The 17660-nt window shown below is 62.9% G+C and overlaps 1 protein-coding gene across 3 annotated transcripts in view; it reads right to left on the bottom strand.

Annotated features, from left to right (window-relative positions):
• The window catches only part of NSF (N-ethylmaleimide sensitive factor, vesicle fusing ATPase), an 85746-nt gene extending 73313 nt beyond the window's left edge, over nt 1–12433 (bottom strand). For 2 of the 3 annotated variants that reach the window (XM_064174566.1, XM_064174567.1), the window contains exon 1: nt 2–64. In XM_064174566.1, the coding sequence (XP_064030636.1) occupies nt 2–49 (48 nt within the window). In that variant the 5' untranslated portion in view covers nt 50–64. Of the gene's footprint in view, nt 1; nt 65–12344 lie in introns of those variants that run through there. The other variant, XM_064174568.1, reaches the window with a different exon arrangement.
• Between the last annotated feature and the right edge of the window lie 5227 nt (nt 12434–17660).

Here is a 17660-nt window from a genome sequence, read left to right as displayed (position 1 = left end):
CCAGCACTCCCCAAGTCACTCTCCACAGGGCTGCTCCCCAGCTCTTCATCCCCAGCCTGGACTCCCAGGGCAGGCTGCAGGAGCTGCTGATCAGCTCCTCCTGACTCACTCTCCCCCAGGTGGTTCCCTGCTGGCACCATCAGCAACTTCCTCCTTCTCCACTGATAACAGAATCCTCCCCCGCAGCAGAGGAGGTCAGGCCCAGCTGGCAGTGGGGGTCAGCAGTGCAGAGCCAACTCCACACACAGCAGACACTTCCCACATCTCCACTTCCTTCACCCCAGTGCAGGCTGTGCTCCCTCACAGGGCTGGGCAGTGCCACAGACCCTCCCCTCTCTCCCTGGGGAGGGAAGTGCCAGCCTTAGCAAGCAGAGGGTATTGATTCTGAGGGTGGTGCCAGCTGTTTACACCCTTTGCTTGCACAGTTTACAGCCAAAGGAGCTCTGTAGCCCCAGCAGAGTCTGCTCCAGCACAGCTCAGGTGGAGGTGGCTGTGGGAATCTGACTCTGCCCATTCCATGGCTCTGCAGTCACAGCAGAGATGATTTACAGCTCCAGGACAGGGAGGTGTTGCCTGACCTAAAAAGAGCAGAAGGAACAAAGACACCACAGGAGGACTTGTACAAGCTGCCAGCACCAGAGAGCAGCTCTGAGGTCATTAACAGGTTGCTGTGCTCAGGGATGTGACTGTCCACAGCAGCTCAGGCATCACAGAACTCCCTCCCACCAGCACAGGCTGCTCAAGGACTCATCCAGCCTGGTCCTGAACACCTCCAGGGAGGTTGTGGAGCACAGAAGCACCCAATGTGATCTTTGATCACATTGGGTGCTTCTGTGCTCCACAACCTCCCTGGCAAACCTGGGCCAGGCTCTCACCACCCTCAACCTGTGCCAGGCTCTCACCATCCTCTTCATCTCCACTCTCCCTCTCCCCTCTCCCAGCTCAGAGCCACTGTCCCTCCTCTTGGCACTCCCAGCCCTTCTCACAAGTCCCTCCCCAGCTCTCCTGCAGCCCCTTCAGGCACTGGAAGGTTGCTCTAAGCTCTCCCTGGAGCCTTCCCTTCTCTAGCCTCAACTGCTCCAACTCTCCCAGCCTGTCCCCACAGCAGAGGAGGTTCTGCAGCCTTCTGAGCATCTTGGTGGCTCCCTTTGAACCTTCTCCAGCAGCTTCAGGTCCTTCTTGTGCTGGAGGGCCCAGAGCTGGAGGCAGTGCTGCAGGTGAGGGCTGAGCAGAGCAGAGCAGAGGAGCAGAATCCCCTCCCTGGTCCTGTGCTGCTGGGCCCCAGAACCAGGGAGCTGTTTCCTCACAGCTCAGCACCAGCATCCACTCCACCCCTAATCAGTGAGCAAGGAGCCAGACTGCCTGCATCTGTAATTAACACATCCAGCTCTGCACTGGGTGTTGCCTCACACTCCTCTGAGCCAAGCTGAGCAACGATTTAATTACAGGGACCTGCTCCTTGTTCTGCTTCATCTAAACCTCTTAATGCTTAGGAGAATGAAGCATCACCCAGGCAGGCCCAGGAGGAGAGCCTGGGCTGCTGTGACACAGCAGCTGGGAGGGAGGACACTCAGGGGGGGTTCAGCTGGGTAGGAATGGCAGCCAGCAGCCACAGGGCTAACCCCCCCTCGGATGGGGAAGCTGCCCAGGGACAGGCTGAGAGGCTGCCATGGGCCCTGCAGAACCACAGAGCCACTGAAAGGGCTGGGTGGGAAGTGCTGGGGGCAGTTCTGCTCAAGGTATTCAGTGCCCAGGCTGAGGGCACTGCCAGCAAGTCTGCAGCTGGCACCGAGCTGGGTGCAGTGGCTGCCAGAGGAGGCTGTGCTGGCATTCAGCCAGACTGGGACAGGCTGAGGGTGGGCAGGGAGAAACTGAATGAAAGGCAACAAGGCTGAGGGCAGAGTCTGGCACCTGGGGAAGAACCACCCCAGGGAGCAGGACAGGCTGGGACTGAGCTGATGGAAGGCAGCAAAGGGGAGAAGGACCTGAGGGTCCTGGTGGATAGGAGGGTGGGCATGAGGCAGCAGTGAGCTCTGGGGGGCAGGAGGGGCAGTGCCACCCTGGGCTGGGTCAGAAGGGCTGTGGTGAGTAGGGCAGAGAGGTTCTCCTGCCTCTCTGCTCTGCCCTGCTGAGGCCACATCTGGAGTCCTGTGTCCAGTGCTGGGCCCAGCTCAAGAGGGACACAGAAGTGCTGGAGAGAGCCCAGCACAGAGCCACAGAGATGCTGAGGGGAAGGGAACAGCTCTGGAGAGGAGAGCCTGAGGGGCTGGGGCTGGGAGAGAGCAGCTGAGAGGTGACCTCAGCACTGCTGCTGAAGATGTGCAGCTGAGGGCAGAGGCTGCAGCCAGGCTCTGCCCACTGATGCCCACTGGCAGCACAGGGGCAGTGCTGGCAGCTGAGGCACAGGAAGTGCCATGGGCACACGAGGGGAAGTTTGTTCCCTGTGAGGGTGCCAGAGCCTGGTACAGGCTGCCCAGGGGGGCTGTGCAGTCTCCCTCTGGAGATATCCCAACCCCTCCTGGCTGTGCTCCTGTGTGCCCTGCCCCAGGTGGTGCTGCTCTGCAGGGCTTGGGCTGGATGAGCTCTGGAGGTGCCTCCCAGCCCCTGGCACTCTGTGACCTTCAAGAGCATCCAGTTCCAACCTCCTGCCACGGGCAGGGACAGCTCTCACCAGTACAGGCTGCTCAAGGACTCATCCAGCCTGGTCCTGAGCACCTGCAGGGAGGTTGTGGAGCACAGAAGCACCCAATGTGATCTTTGATCTTTGATCACATTGGGTGCTTCTGTGCTCCACAACATCCCTGGCAAACCTGTGCCAGGCTCTCACCACCCTCAACCTATGCCACCCTCTCCCCACCCTCACTCTCAACAATCTCTTCCCCATTTCCACTCTCCCTCTCCCAGCTCACAGCCATTCTCCCTCCTCCTGGCACTCCCAGCCCCTGTCCCAAGTCCCTCCCCAGCTCTCCTGCAGCCCCTTCAGCTACTGGAAGGCTGCTCTGAGGTCTCCCTGGAGCCTCCTCTGCAGCCAAAGGGCTGCACCTGGCACAAAGCTTCCCCAGGACCCTGAGTAATGCCCCAGAGAGCAGCCAGCTCCAAGTGGTTTGTGTTTAACACACAAGACCCTGCAAGTGTGTCTGTGACACAGCTCCAGGCCATGGATGGCTGCAGCTTGTGCACAGGAGGTCACAGCTTTACTGCAGCCCAGGGGACTGCAGGAGCCCTTTCAGGCTTCTTGTGCTGCAAACATTTGCTGTTCCCCTCCAAGTATCTGACATGGAGACAGGGCTGGGCAAAGCAGGGCCACACAGCACCTGAAAAGGACCAGTTCAGCCTTGAGCCAACAAGCACAGCTCTGAGCAGCTGGCTCAGGCCCAGGGCAGCAGCAGAGTGCACTGGAAGCTGTTCTGTTAGCTGTGGTATCTGTGCCCTTGGGTGGACTTTGCTGTTCACATCCTCCAGCACAACCTGCCAGTTCCTAGAAGCCAAAACAGCTTTTGGAGATGGGCAACATGGAGGTGAGGCACAAAGCTCTGATCTCTGCCAGAGAGCTGCCCTGATTCGAGATGGCATCCTGAGAGGTACAGGAAGCACTGCTCTGCTGAGACCTCCCTGCAGTGCTGGGCAGCTCTGGAGGCCCCAGCACAGGCAGGGAGCTGCTGCAGCAGGGCCAGAAGAGACCACAGCAGTGCTGGCAGGGCTGGAAGGGCTCTGCTGTGAGGCCAGGCTGGGAGAGTTGGGCTTGGGCAGGCTGGAGGAGAGAAGGCTGCAGGGAGACCTTCTGGTGGCCTTGGAGTGCTGGAAGGGCCCAGCAGAGAGCTGGGGACAGAGCTGTGAGCAGGAGATGTTGGGCCAGGCCAAGGGGGGATGGTTGGAAGGTGAGAGAGGAGCTTGAGAGTGGAGAGAAGGGAGAAATGTTTGGCAGTGAGGGTGGGGAGAGCCTGTGCCAGGCTGCCCAGAGAGCTGGGAGCTGCCCATGGCTGGCAGCAGTGCAGGGGAGGCTGTGTGGGGCTGTGAGCAGCCTGCCCTGGGTGGGGAGGTCCCTGCTGGTGCAGGGTGGCACTGGATGAGCTTCGAAGGTCCCTTCCAACTCAAACCATTCTGATTCTCTGGCTGCACCACGTGGAGGCAGCTCTGGAGCTCCTGTGGGTCTCTAACACAGCAGTGCTGTAGCAAGGATGCAGCCTGCCCGTGGTGGCCTCAGACAGCTGCAGAGTTGCAGAGCTTTGGGGCTTAGAGATCTCTGAAGGTCATCCAGTCCAAGCCCTGCCAGAGCAGGGTCCCCCAGGGCAGGTCACACAGCAGCATGTCCAAGCAGGAGGCAGAGACTCCTCCAGCTCTGTGGGCAGCCTGCTCCAGAGCTCTGCCAGCCTCAGAGTGCAGAACTCCCTGCTCAGGGTCAGTTTATGCTCACTGCCTCTTGTCCTGCACTAGGGACCACAGGGAAGAGTCTGGCCCCATCCTCCTGACACCCACCCCGTGGATATCTCACAGAACCACTGAGGCTGGGAAGGAGCTCTGAGGTGACCCAGGGCAGCCTATGCCCAGCACCCCCACAGCAGCTAAGCCATGCCACGAGTGCCACGGCCGAGCCAGGGATGGGGACTCCACCACCTCTCTGGGCAGCCCACCCCAGTGCCTACTCACCCTTCCATCAGCAACTGCTTCCCAATACCCAACCTAACCCCCCCCTGCCACAGCTTCATGCCTCCTGTCCTATCAGTAGTTGCCCTTTAAGCACTGACCAGATCCCCCTCAGCCTCCTCTCTCCAGGCTCACCAGTGCCAGCTCTCTCAGCCTCTCCTCAGAGCTGCTGCAGTGCCCTCAGCAGCTCAGTGCCCTTCAGAGACCCCAGAGCAGGGATTCAGCTTTAGCTTTCCCCCATTCCCTTGCAAGACTGCTGAAGATCTGCCTCTTCATCAGCGAGCACCCAAGAAGCTGAGTGCTGCCAGCAGGACCAGCCCCACAGCGCCAGGAAGAGCCAGGCTGACTCACAGGCACTTCGGCTGCCTGGCACCGCAGCCCTGCAGGCTGGCTCCAGCTGGCAGCACGACTCAGCCTGGACAGCTCCAACCAGACACAGAACGCAGCCCTCCCCAGCGCAGAGTCTGCCACTGCAACCCAACCCTGCCCTGGGCCGGGCTGCTAGGAGCAGAGCAGAGGCACAGCAGCGATGCCACCGGCACCAGGGGACACTGTGGGGAGCAGCCTGGCAGCCCCAGAGGCTCTGAGCAGCCAGCCCCTGCTGGAGCAGGCACAGCACCACTGTGCCAGGGAAAACTGCTAGGGCCTGGCTGGCACCAAACCCATCTCCAGCCCCGATGGGAGTCCCTGCTGAGAAGCAAGCAGGTGAGTGCCTCCTGTCACCGAGCCAACAGCAGTGCCACTGCCACTGAGCCCCAGGCAGCAGCTGCAGGACACTGTCTGTGCCACACAGAGCAGCCACTGCTGCTGCCCACCACAGCCTGCTCCAGAGTGCCCACAGGCCTGGCAGCCCTGCCCTGGCAGGAGAGGCTGAGAGAGCCACGGAGCAGGACAGGAAGGGAGGCTACCAGGAGGATGGAGACTCCCTTTGGCAGGGGGTGCCCCGGAGAAGATGGGGCTGATGGGGACAAGTCCCTGCTGGGGACATTCCCTTTGGACTGCAGAAGGAAATGGTTCCCTGTGAGCACAGGCACTGGCATCACCTCCCAGGGTGCCCTCCACTGGGCAGCTTTCAGACTCAGCCTGGCAGGCTGCTGGGCCAGCTCCTGCCAGCTCCACCAGCACCTGGAAAGCCTGGCCCAGAGGGTCCTTGGGGTCCCTTCCAACCTGGCACTCTGGGATTCTGCTACACAGCAACTGGAACACTCCCTGAAGCTCTCTCCAGCCTCTCTGCCAGGACCACCACCAACATCCTTCACAGAGAGTGACTGGCACAGGAATGGGCTGCCCAGGGAGGTGGTGCAGTGCCCGTGGCTGGAGGTGTTGGATCAAAGCCTGGCTGGGGCACTCAGTGCCATGCTCTGGGTGACTGGGCAGGGCTGGGTGCTAGGTTGGAGCTCTCTGCCAACCTGGCTGATTCTGTGATCCACAGCACTGGGACACCACCCAGCACCTGAGAGTATCTCTGAAGGAAGCAGAGCTCCTGCCAGCTCCCAGGCTAATGCTGCAGCCACACAGCCCTGCTTCAGCTCCCACTCCAGTGCTCTGCCCAGCTCTGCAGCCTGGAACAGACACAAGCAGAAACACAGCTCGCTCTGGACAACAGCTTGGTGCTGTCACCTGCTGTGCAAAGACCCAAGGACACAGAGTGCAGCTGTTTGTGCCCAGGCAGGCAGCCAGCTGGGACCTCCATGGCTCAACCTGACTGCAGTGTGCCACACAAACTGGCACAGAGCCCCAGGCTTGTCTGGGTTGGAAAAGCCCTTTGAGACCCTCGAGTCAGGATTGAGTCCAGCATCAGTAAGTTTGCAGATGACACCATGCTAGGAGCAGGTGTTGATCTGCTGGAAGGCAGCAGAGCCCTGCAGAGGGACCTGGACAGGCTGGATGGGTGGGCAGAGGCCAATGGGATGAGATTGAAGAAGGCCAAGGGCAGGGTTCTGCACTTTGGCCACAACAACCCCAAGCAGCACTACAGGCTGGGGACAGAGTGGCTGAGAGCAGCCAGGAGGAAAGAGACCTGGGGGTACTGACAGAGAGTAGCTGCAGAGAAGGCAGCAGTGTGCCCAGGTGGCCAAGAGAGCCAATGGCATCCTGGCCTGCATCAGGAGCAGTGTGGGCAGCAGGACAAGGGAGGTTCTTCTGCCCCTGTGCTCAGCACTGCTCAGGCCACTCCTGGAGTGCTGTGTCCAGTTCTGGGCTCCTCAATTCAGGAGAGATGTTGAGGTGCTGGAAGGTGTTGAGAGAAGGGCAACAAAGCTGGTGAGGGGCCTGGAACACAAACCCTATGAGGAGAGGCTGAGGCAGCTGGGGGTGTGCAGCCTGGAGAAGAGGAGGCTCAGGGCAGAGCTCATTGCTGTCTACAACTACCTGAAGGGAGGCTGTAGCCAGGTGGGGCTGGTCTCTTCTCCCAGGCAACCAGCAACAGAACAAGGGGACACAGTCTCAAGCTGTGCCAGGGCAGGTCTAGGCTGGATGTTAGGAGGAAGTTCTTCACAGAGAGAGTGATTGGCCCTGGAATGGGCTGCCCAGGGAGGTGGTGGAGGCACTGTCCCTGGAGGTGTTCAAGCAAAGCCTGGCTGAGGCACTTAGTGCCATGGTCTGGTTGACTGCATAGGGCTGGGGGATAGGTTGGACTGGCTGAGCTTGGAGCTCTCTTCCAACCTGGTTGATTCTGTGATTCTATGATTCCCCAACCCTGCCAAGGCTGGGGCTAACCCACAGCCCTCAGCACCACATCTCTGCCTCTCTGAAACACCTCCAGGGGTGGGCATTCAGCCACCTCCCTGGGCAGCCTCTGCCAGGCTTTGAGAACCTTTCAATGAAGAAGCTTCTTCTGATGTCCAACCTCAAGCTGCCCTCCTCCCTGTGCATATCTACTGCTCTACCTCTGGCCTGCTTCTTGGTCTCCAACTACAGCCACAACATCTACACCCACATTAGCAGTGCATGCTCTGAGGGGGGGTCCTGCAGGCAAGGGGCTCAAGGGGGAGGTGTCTCAGTAGCATAATGATCTGTTAATGAGTGAAGTCCACTCATTAGGAGCAGATGTTGCAACAGTTTTACATCGTCAGGGCTGCTGATGCTGCTCCTGTTGGCGAGTTCCTGTTTCCTTTGGTGTCTCCTGGCAGCCTTTTGGTTCGCTTTGGAGGCAGCTCGCAGGCAGACCACACTCGGCCATCAGCTGGAACAGGGCAGAGCTCACCGGGCAGCTCTACAGCCCTCTGACAGCCAATCCCTAACGAGGCCCAAGCCAGTTAGCCACAGAGAGCAGCAGGTCTGCTCTTGGTACAAGGGATCCGTGACCACGGGTGGGCAGGGGCAGCTCTGCACCCTTCCCCCTCTGCAGCAGAGGCTGGCAAGACTCAGTGCTCTGCGTGCCCAGTGACCACCCTGCGGGGACAGAGCAACGCAGAGCAGAAGCTGCCACAGCTCCTGACCCCTCTCAGCTGTCCCTCCTCAGCTCCGTCTCTGCTAAGCACTGTCCCTGCCCTGCCCCTGAGGAAGCAGCGCAGGGAGCGGAGCGATGAGCCGAGCCCAGAGCAGCAGGGAGCCAGGCTGGGGCAGCACCTGCCCAGCGCACTGCAGCCTGCAGGCTTTGCCTCTGCCCCCGGGAGACCTCTGCCCTGCTGCACCGCCAAACCCACGGGAGCAGCACGACTGGCCCCACACGCGCCCACTCACGACAGTCCCACGTGGACCCACGCATAGCATCCCCACTCACACCAGTCCCACGTGGACCCACGCATAGCATCCCCACTCACACCAGTCCCACGCGGACCCACGCATAGCATCCCCACTCACACCAGTCCCACGCGGACCCACGCCTAGCATCCCCACTCACACCAGTCCCACGCGGACCCACGCATAGCATCCCCATTCACACCAGTCCACGTGGACCCACGCATAGCATCCCCATTCACACCAGTCCCACGCGGACCCACGCATAGCATCCCCACTCACACCAGTCCCACGTGGACCTATGCATACCATCCCCATTCACACCAGTCCCACGTGGACCCACGCATAGCATCCCCACTCACACCAGTCCCACGTGGACCCATGCATACCATCCCCACTCACATTGGCCCCAAATGGGACCGAGTCTCACACAGACCCACTCACACCGGCTCCCACGTGGGACCAGTCCCACGCAAACCCACTCATACCGACCCCACGCAGGACCAGTCTCACACAGACCCACTCACACCAGCCCCAGGCAGGACCAGTCTGACGCAGACCCAATCATATGGGCCCCACATGAGACCAGTCCCACACAAACCCACTCACATTGGCCCCACGTGGGACCAGTCCCCCACAGCCCACGCAGAGCCAGCCCCGCGGCAGCAGCAGTGCCTGCAGCCTTCCCTCGGCGCCCCGCGGGCGGAGGCGGCGGCGGCAGCAGCGCCAGCACCGCACCTGCCGCACCGACACACACCGCTCCCCTGCGGGTCACGGCCGACACGGGGGCTGCTGCCTGCCCACCCCGACCCCTCCCCCCGGAGCCGCCGGCATCCCACGCGGGGGCGGCAGGAGCAGGCAGCTCGGCTTTAATCAGCATCCGAGCAGCCCACGGGCTGCGGGACCGGCGCAGAACATGGCCCCCAGCGCTGCGCCCGGCAGCTCCCCCCACGGCACCGAGCCCGCTGCCCGCCCGGACCCGCTGCTGCCCGCCCCGACCCGCTGCTGCCCGCCCCGACCCGTGCTGCCCGCCCGGACCCGCTGCTGCCCGCCCCGACCCGTGCTGCCCGCCCGGACCCGCCGCTGCCCCCCCCGACCCGGGCTGCCCCCCCGGACCCGCCGCTGCCCGCCCGGACCCGCCGCTGCCCGCAGGACACGCAGGCAGGAGGGAGAAGCTGCCTGGGACCCCAAGGCAGGCATCACCCACTCGAGCTGCCCTGTCACAAGGCAGCCGAGCTCCGGCCGCCCCTCCGCCCCCCTAAATCCTCCCTCTCCTCCGCCTGCCCCAGGCTGGTCACGCAAAGGCTCAGAGCAGCAGGCAGGAGTCGGAGCTGAGTCCTCTCCTTGCTCCCCACATCCTCAGCCACCTCCTGCCGCACTCGGGGCGCTCCCTGACACCTTCCAGCGCGCAGGGCAGCTGCGAGCTGGCTCAGGCTACACCGAGAGGCTTCCCTGTCCGCTCCGCACTGGGGCAGCAAGGGCGGAGGGGGCAAGGCAAGACCACTGAGGCGGATTTAGGCTACAAGGAGTCTCAGAACAGCATCCACTGCGGCTAAACTGATCCTCCCGCTGGGGAAGGCATTGGGCTGCTGTCCCTGGCAGCAGAGAGACGGAAAACCACAGCCAGAACAGAGCTTCCTCCCGGGCTGGCAGCAAAGGGGGAAGGGAAGGGGGAAAAGGTGCCTGGAAGAAAGTGTCCGGGGCAGAAGGAAAGCTCTGAACGAGCGACCATGGAAGGTGCAATCCTTCTCTCATCAGCAGGGCTCTGGAGCGGGCACTCAGTGCATGCTCTCACCTGTGCCGCAGCACAGCTGCCCCCCAGCCCCAGCTCCCCACCACTGCTGCAGCCTCCGGGGCTCTGCACCACAGCACTGCACCGCCAGACCAAAGCACAGCACACCAAAGCACTGGCAGCAAAACCTCGTCCCCAGGATCTGCCTTGCTGCATTACTTGGCCAGGGTGGAAGCTTTCAGCCCGAGGCAGGCAGAACAACGTGACCTGCACAAGCTGCCGGGCAGCAGAGCACCAGGGAGCGCCTGCAACCTCAGCTGCATCCTGCAGCACTTGAGGTGGGCACCTGAAGGCAGAGGGGACACACAGGGCACTGCAGCAAGCGACCTGGCAACCAAACCTGCTCCTTCCCGTGCCCAAGGGCCTCCTGGCCCCTCGCTGCTGTCCTCCAAACGATCGCCAAGAGGCTTTGGTTTAAGTCGTTACATAAACAGGGAATGAAACCACTGCACAGCCCTCACAGTGCTCTGACACTGCACAGCCCTCACAGTGCTCTCACACCCAGCCTGGACCCACTGCACAGCCCTCACAGTGCTCTGACACTGCACGGCCCTCACAGTGCTCTGACACTGCACAGCCTGGACCCACTGCACAGCCCTCACAGTGCTCTGACACTGCACAGCCTGGACCCACTGCACAGCCCTCACAGTGCTCTCACACTGCACGGCCCTCACAGTGCTCTGACACTGCACAGCCCTCACAGTGCTCTGACACCCAGCCTGGGCTCACTGCACAGCCCTCACAGTGCTCTGACACTGCACAGCCTGGACCCACTGCACAGCCCTCACAGTGCTCTCACACCCAGCCTGGACCCACTGCACAGCCCTCACAGTGCTCTGACACTGCACAGCCTGGACCCACTGCACAGCCCTCACAGTGCTCTCACACCCAGCCTGGACCCACTGCACAGCCCTCACAGTGCTCTGACACTGCACAGCCCTCACAGTGCTCTGGCACTCCACAGCCTGGGCTCACTGCACAGCCCTCACAGTGCTCTCACACCCAGCCTGGGCTCACTGCACAGCCCTCACAGTGCTCTGACACTGCACGGCCCTCACAGTGCTCTGACACCCAGCCTGGGCTCACTGCACAGCCCTCACAGTGCTCTGACACTGCACAGTCTGGACCCACTGCACGGCCCTCACAGTGCTCTCACATCCAGCCTGGGCTCACTGCACGGCCAGGCGCTGGCACCCACAGGGCAGTCTCTAGGGTCTCAAAGAGCCTTAAAACCTGCCCCACGCCCCCAGCACCCTTAGGTGCTGCCTCGCCCCCCACAGTGACAGAGGTCACCCCAGCCTCGGGGAGCCCCTCAGGGAGCCCCACAGCACCAAGAGGCCACCCCTGCCCCACAGCCCCCTGCAGGAGCCTGCCCCACAGCCCCCCAGGGTCCTGCCCCACAGCCCCCTGCAGGAGCCTGCCCCACAGCCCCCTGCAGGAGCCTGCCCCACAGCCCCCCAGGGTCCTGCCCCACAGCCCCCTGCAGGAGCCTGCCCCACAGCCCCCCAGGGTCCTGCCCCACAGCCCCCCAGGGTCCTGCCCAGCTCCCCACGGGCCCTGGCAGCCCTGGCAGCACCCCCAGGGGGCATTAAACCCTGACAGCAGCACCGGGGGGCACTGGAGCCCCACAGAGCTCTCCCTGGGGGCCCCTACAGTCCTGCCTCACCCCCCCTGGGGCAGGGCACCGCGGGCCGCTCCGGGGGCACCCCCAGTCTGTGCCACATGCCACATCGGCAAGGAGCCAGCTCAGCCTGGCAGCACCCGGGGACCCCCCAGGCCTGCCCCGCGAAGGCAGAGCTCACCGCGGCCCCAGGGCACCCTCACCGCTGCCGGGGGCACCGCAGCCCCGCAGCGCCCTCCGGGGACCCCCGCAACCGCCCAGGGCTGAGCGACCACACCGAGAAGCGCCCGAGCCGCCCCGGCAAGCGGCGAGGAGCAGAAGCGGAGGTGGCTGAGCGGAGGAGGGGGGGACCGGCAGGGTCCATCCCCGCTCCCCCCGCACTGACCCTCCCCGTACCCCCCCGCACTGACCCTCCCCGTTCCCCCCCGCACTGACCCTCCCCGTACCCCCCGCACTGACCCTCTCCGTTCCCCCCCGGCACTTACCCTCCCCGTACCCCCCGCACTTACCCTCCCCGTTCCCCCCCGCACTTACCCTCCCCGTACCCCCCGCACTTACCCTCCCCGCACCCCCCGCACTTACCCTCCCCGTACCCCCCGCACTTACCCTCCCCGCCATCTTGCCGCCGCCGCCTGCCCGCACCGCCGCAGCGCCGCTACCACCCGCGGCCGCCAGGGGGAGGTGCAACGCAGGCGCTGCGGCGGGACTGGGCGGGCCCTCCTGGGCCGGTCACGCCCCCTTGCAGGGCCGAAGGCATCGGATTGGCGGTTCCGCACGGGCATCTCCCGGCGGCGCCTGCCCATTGGTCGAGCGGAGGGGGGGGAGGGCTTTCTTCAGACGTCATCCGGGAGCGCTGCTATGATTGGTCGGGGCGCCGCGCGCGTGGCTGCGGCTCCCCTCACGCGACGTGCGCTCCGCAGGCTGCGGGAGCGGCGCTCGGGGTGGTGGCGGCCGGGGGAGGGCAGGGTCCGTGGGAGAGGGTAGGGTCCGTGGGGGCGGGCAGGGTCCGTGGGGGAGGGCAGGGTCCGTGGGGGCGGGCAGGGTCCGTGGGGGCGGGCAGGGTCCGTGGGGGCGGGCAGGGTCCGTGGGGGAGGGCAGGGTCCGTGGGGGAGGGCAGGGTCTCTGAGGGAGGGCAGGGTCCCTGAGGGAGGGCAGGGTCCCTGAGGGAGGGCAGGGTCCCTGCGGGCCGGGGTGGGGGCAGCCGGCGATAAGTTGCCCTGTGACGGCAGCTCCCCTTTGGGCAGAACCCTGCCCGCTGCAGGAGCGGCATCGGCTGGAGCCCTCCCGGGGCTTGGCGCCCCTGGGCCTGAGCACGGAGCCGCCACCATCGTTCGGTGAGCAGAGCTCCCGGGGGAGAAAGGACGAAGTCTCGAAGCGCTGCAGACTGGCGGCACCGCGGTTCAGTGGCTGCTGCGAGGGAGTGCCGAGACCTCTCCAGCAGCTGCCTCTGCTCTGTGAGGTCCTTTTCCAGCCTGGTTCAGAAGCAGCCTTCCAGACTGCCTGTGCCCAACCCTCTGCCCTTGGCAGGGACACCTCTCAGAGCAGAGATTCACCTTCACTAAACTCACAGATCACAGCTCTCAGAGGTGAGGGGTTGGAAAGGACCCAAAGAGCTCATCCTGCCCAACCCCTGCCAGAGCAGCACCATCCAGGCTAGCTCAGGGCACACAGAACACATCCAGACAGGCCTGGGAAGGCTCCACAGGAGACTCCACAACCTCTCTGGGCAGCCTGTGCCAGGCTCTGGGACCCTCACAGGCAAGAAGTTCTCCTTGTGCTGAGCTGGAACCTCCTGTGCTGCAGCTTCCATCCACTGCTGCTTGGCCTAGCCCCAGAGCCTGTCCCCCCCTCCTGACCCCAGAGCCTGTCCCCCCCTCCTGACCCCCAGCCTCAGACAGTTACAGACATTGATCCAATCTCCTCTCAGTCTTTTCCAGACTCAGCCCCAGGTCCCTCAGCCTCTCCTCACCAGGCAGTGCTGCAGTCCCCTCATCATAGCCCTCCACTGGACCTTCTCCAGCAGTTCCTGTCCCTCTGCAACTGGGGAGCCTCAAGCTGAAGGCAGTGCTCAAGATGAGGTCTCCCCAGGGCAGAGTAGAGGGGCAGGAGAACCTCCCTGGCTCTGCTGGACACACTCTGCTGGATGCCCCCCAGGACCCCATTGGCCTCTTGGCCCCCAGGGCACATTGCTGCCCATGGATGTTCCCCACCAGCATTCCCAACATATTCCACACCTCCTGGCTTCTGCTAACGGCACAAGTCTCTTCCAGCTGAACAGTTCCATGCCTCCATGCTGTTATGCTTCCTGCTCCCCATCAGAGGTGTGTGCAACCTCAACACCAGACAAAGGCAGCTCAGGGCTGCTGCTCTGCTCTCAGCGAGTGTCAAAGCCTGGAGTGAGCCTTTCTCTTTGGTGAGGAAGCCTTGGGGCTGTGGCTGGGCCTTCTCTCATGCCATTGGTGACTTCTGCTTGCTTCTACCTGGAGCCTGGTCCTGTCTGAGCACTTCCTGAGTGTTTGCATGCAGACATCTGGATATGGATCCAGCTCCTGGGATTTCTCTTCTCACTCTGGAGAGCAACAAACAGGTCACACTGGATAAACTCTGTCATGCTGGGAGATGACTACAGGTGTTCACAGAGCAGTGTCCCCTCTGTGAGGTTCTGTGTGATGAGATTCCACTCACAGTCTTTGGTCTTGGCTTTGGCTTGAGGAAGGTGTTGACCACTTGGAGTGCAAAGGCAGGTTCAGTGCTGGCTCCAAAGCTGACCTCAGCAGCCTGGAAATCACTGCAGGGAGTGAGCTGCAGGGCACTGACAACCTGCCCCAGCAGCAGCAGCCTCCTGCAGGGCTTGGACAACATCATAGAATAGTAATCCCCCTTTAACCTGCTGCTTTGCTGCCGTGAGCAGGGCACAGGGCACTGGAGGGGAGTGCAAAGCTCGTGGGAACCTGGGGGGCAGCACTGAAATGCAGTGGTTCATACCTGGGGCCACAGCTGTGCCTCAGTGCAGAGTCCTCTGTAGCAGCACTTGGTAAAGGTGCCTGGCCTGGGGGGGATGGGGTGAGGGGTGTCCCTGGAGGGTCTGCTGCAGCTGTTGCCCCAGCTGTGAACTCTGGCTCAGTTATTTTGTGCTGAGGGGATTCTCACTGCTCTGAGCTTCCCCAGCCTCTGCTGAGTGGCTTTGAAGGAGCCTCCTGCAGAAACAAACAGGAGAAGATCTCTGGGTTTACAGGGAAGCAGCTGGGGTGGGGAGGGTGCAGGGGTTGCACTCCCCAGCATTTCACATCTCAAACAGTGAAGCAAAGCAGAGCTCCCCAAACCAGATAGGAAGGGTTCTGGGTGCAGATCTGGGACCAGGGGAGACCCCAGCCCACCCCTGCTGGGTCCTGAGCTCCAGCCATGACTTGTCCCTCTGGGTGACAGGGCTACAGCTCAAGAAGCTTTGGGCACAAGGGGCTCTGAACTAGGGCATGGTCCAGAGCCCTGCCCCACAGCCAGCCCCAAAGCTCTGCCCCATACCCAGCCTTTCCCTGGGACAAGGAGTGATGAAGCCAGGGGACAGCACACACCGCAGAGCCAAGACCCCTCCACACAGCAGCGATCTTCTGGAAGCCAGAGGCTTCACTCCAGACACAGCCTCTGGGCTGCCTGGGTGGGCTTAGGAAGGCCCCGGGCAGGAGCCAGCCCCCAGGGCTCGCCCCACTGACCTCCTGCGAACCCAGCAGCTGGCAGCAGGCTGGAGGGAGCCACAAGGCTGGAGGGGAGGTGGCACCAGGAGACGTGCGGGATGGAGCACAACGCAAGTGCCTGCTGCATCAGCCCCTGCCGCCTGTCTGGGCAGCCAGGTGGCAGCGAGGTGGCAGCCAGGTAGCAGCCAGGCGGCAGCCAGGTGGCAGCGAGATGGCAGCCAGGTGGCAGCAGGTGGCAGCCAGGCAGCAGCCAGGTGGCAGCCAGGTGGCAGCCAGGTGGCAGCGAGGTGGCAGCGAGGTAGCAGCCAGGTAGCAGCCAGGCAGCAGCCAGGTGGCAGCGAGGTGGCAGCCAGGCAGCAGCCAGGCAGCAGCCAGGTGGCAGCGAGGTGGCAGCCAGGTAGCAGCCAGGTGGCAGCCAGGTGGCAGCCAGGTAGCAGCCAGGTAGCAGCCAGGTGGCAGCGAGGTAGCAGCCAGGTAGCATCCAGGTAGCAGCCAGGTAGCAGCCAGGCAGCAGCCAGGTAGCAGCCAGGTGGCAGCCAGGTGGCAGCCAGGTAGCAGCCAGGTAGCAGCCAGGTGGCAGCCAGGTAGCAGCCAGGTGGCAGCCAGGTGGCAGCCAGGTGGCAGCCAGGTAGCAGCCAGGCGGCAGCCAGGTGGCAGTCAGGTGGCAGCCAGGTGGCAGCCAGGTAGCAGCCAGGTAGCAGCCAGGTGGCAGCGAGGTGGCAGCCAGGCAGCAGCCAGGCAGCAGCCAGGTGGCAGTGAGCTGCCTCTGCCCGGCAGCAGCAAGGATGTCCTTAGACTCCTTATAAATAGCTTGAGGAGTGCAAAGCAAAACAGGCTGAGGGCTGGAAACAGGAGTGTGGCTTGGCCTCAGGGCCCTGCTCAGCCCTTCGCAGCGACACTCAGGGCTGCTGGAGCGTCTAAGGCAGCTGCAGGGAGCAGAGGGTGAGCAGAGGAGGAGCTGGCAGTGCGGGAGCCCGCGGCTGAACGGCGCTCCCCTGCCGCCGGCTGCCCTGTGGCTGCCCTCTCCAGCCCCGGGGCTCCGGAGCACCCTCAGCTGCTGACCCCCAGCCGGGAGCTGCGCTGGGGGGACAGGACACTGTCCCTGGGGATGGGCATCTGGGGGGTTCTCTTGCTCTGGTGATGTGATGGTTTGGGTGTTCCGTGCCTCCCCCCACTGTGGAAATCACCCAGCCCGGACTCAGCCGGCTCTGGAGATGCAAGAAGCTTCTATTGACAGCCAGCAGAATGTAGGAGCAGGCATTTACAGCACACACAGCTAGAGACAGAAACAGACAAGGTAAAAGGCAGTCCAGAAACACAACAGCTCCCAACTGCCCCCCCTCAGAATCATAGAATCATAGAATCATAGAATCAAGCAGGTTGGAAGAGAGCTCCAAGCTCATCCAGTCCAACCTATCCCCCAGCCCTAACCAATCAACCAGACCATGGCACTAAGTGCCTCATCCAGGCTTTGCTTGAAGACCCCCAGGGACGGTGCCTCCTCCACCTCCCTGGGCAGCCCATTCCAATGCCAATCACTCTCTGCCAACAGCTTCCTCCTAACATCCAGCCTATACCTACCCTGGCACAACTTGAGACTGTGTCCCCTTGTTCTATTGCTGGTTGCCTGGCAGAAGAGGCCACCCCCCACCTGGCTACAATGTCCCTTCAGGTAGGTGTAGACAGCAATAAGATCACCTCTGAGCCTCCTCTTCTCCAGGCTAAACAGGCCCAGCTCCCTCAGCCTCTCCTCATAGGATTTGTGCTCCAGGCCCCTCCCCAGCCTTGCTGCCCTTCTCTGGACACCTTCCAGCACCTCAACATCTCTCTTGAATTCAGGGGCCCAGAACTGGACACAGCACTCCAGGAGTGGCCTGAGCAGCGCTGAGCACAGGGGCACAAGAACCTCCCTTGTCCTACTGGCCACACTGTTCCTGAGCCAGCCCAGGATGCCATTGGCTCTCTTGGCCACCTGGGCACTGCTGCCTCATCTTCAGCTACTCTCTATCAGTACCCCCAGGTCCCTTTCCTCCTGGCTGCTCTCAGCCACTCAGTCCCCAGCCTGTAGTGCTGCTTGGGGTTGTTGTGGCCAAAGTGCAGAACCCTGCACTTGGCCTTGTTAAATCTCATCCCATTGGCCTCTGCCCACCCATGCAGCCTGTCCAGGTCCCTCTGCAGGGCTCTCCTACCTTACCCCAGTGCCAAGGAGGAATGGGGGTTCAGCCAGGGG

Source organism: Pogoniulus pusillus, chromosome 40 (assembly GCF_015220805.1).
Source record: "Pogoniulus pusillus isolate bPogPus1 chromosome 40, bPogPus1.pri, whole genome shotgun sequence".
NCBI lineage: Eukaryota > Metazoa > Chordata > Aves > Piciformes > Lybiidae > Pogoniulus > Pogoniulus pusillus.
Note: the sequence above shows the minus strand (reverse complement) of the source record. Positions and strands in the feature narration are given on the sequence as shown.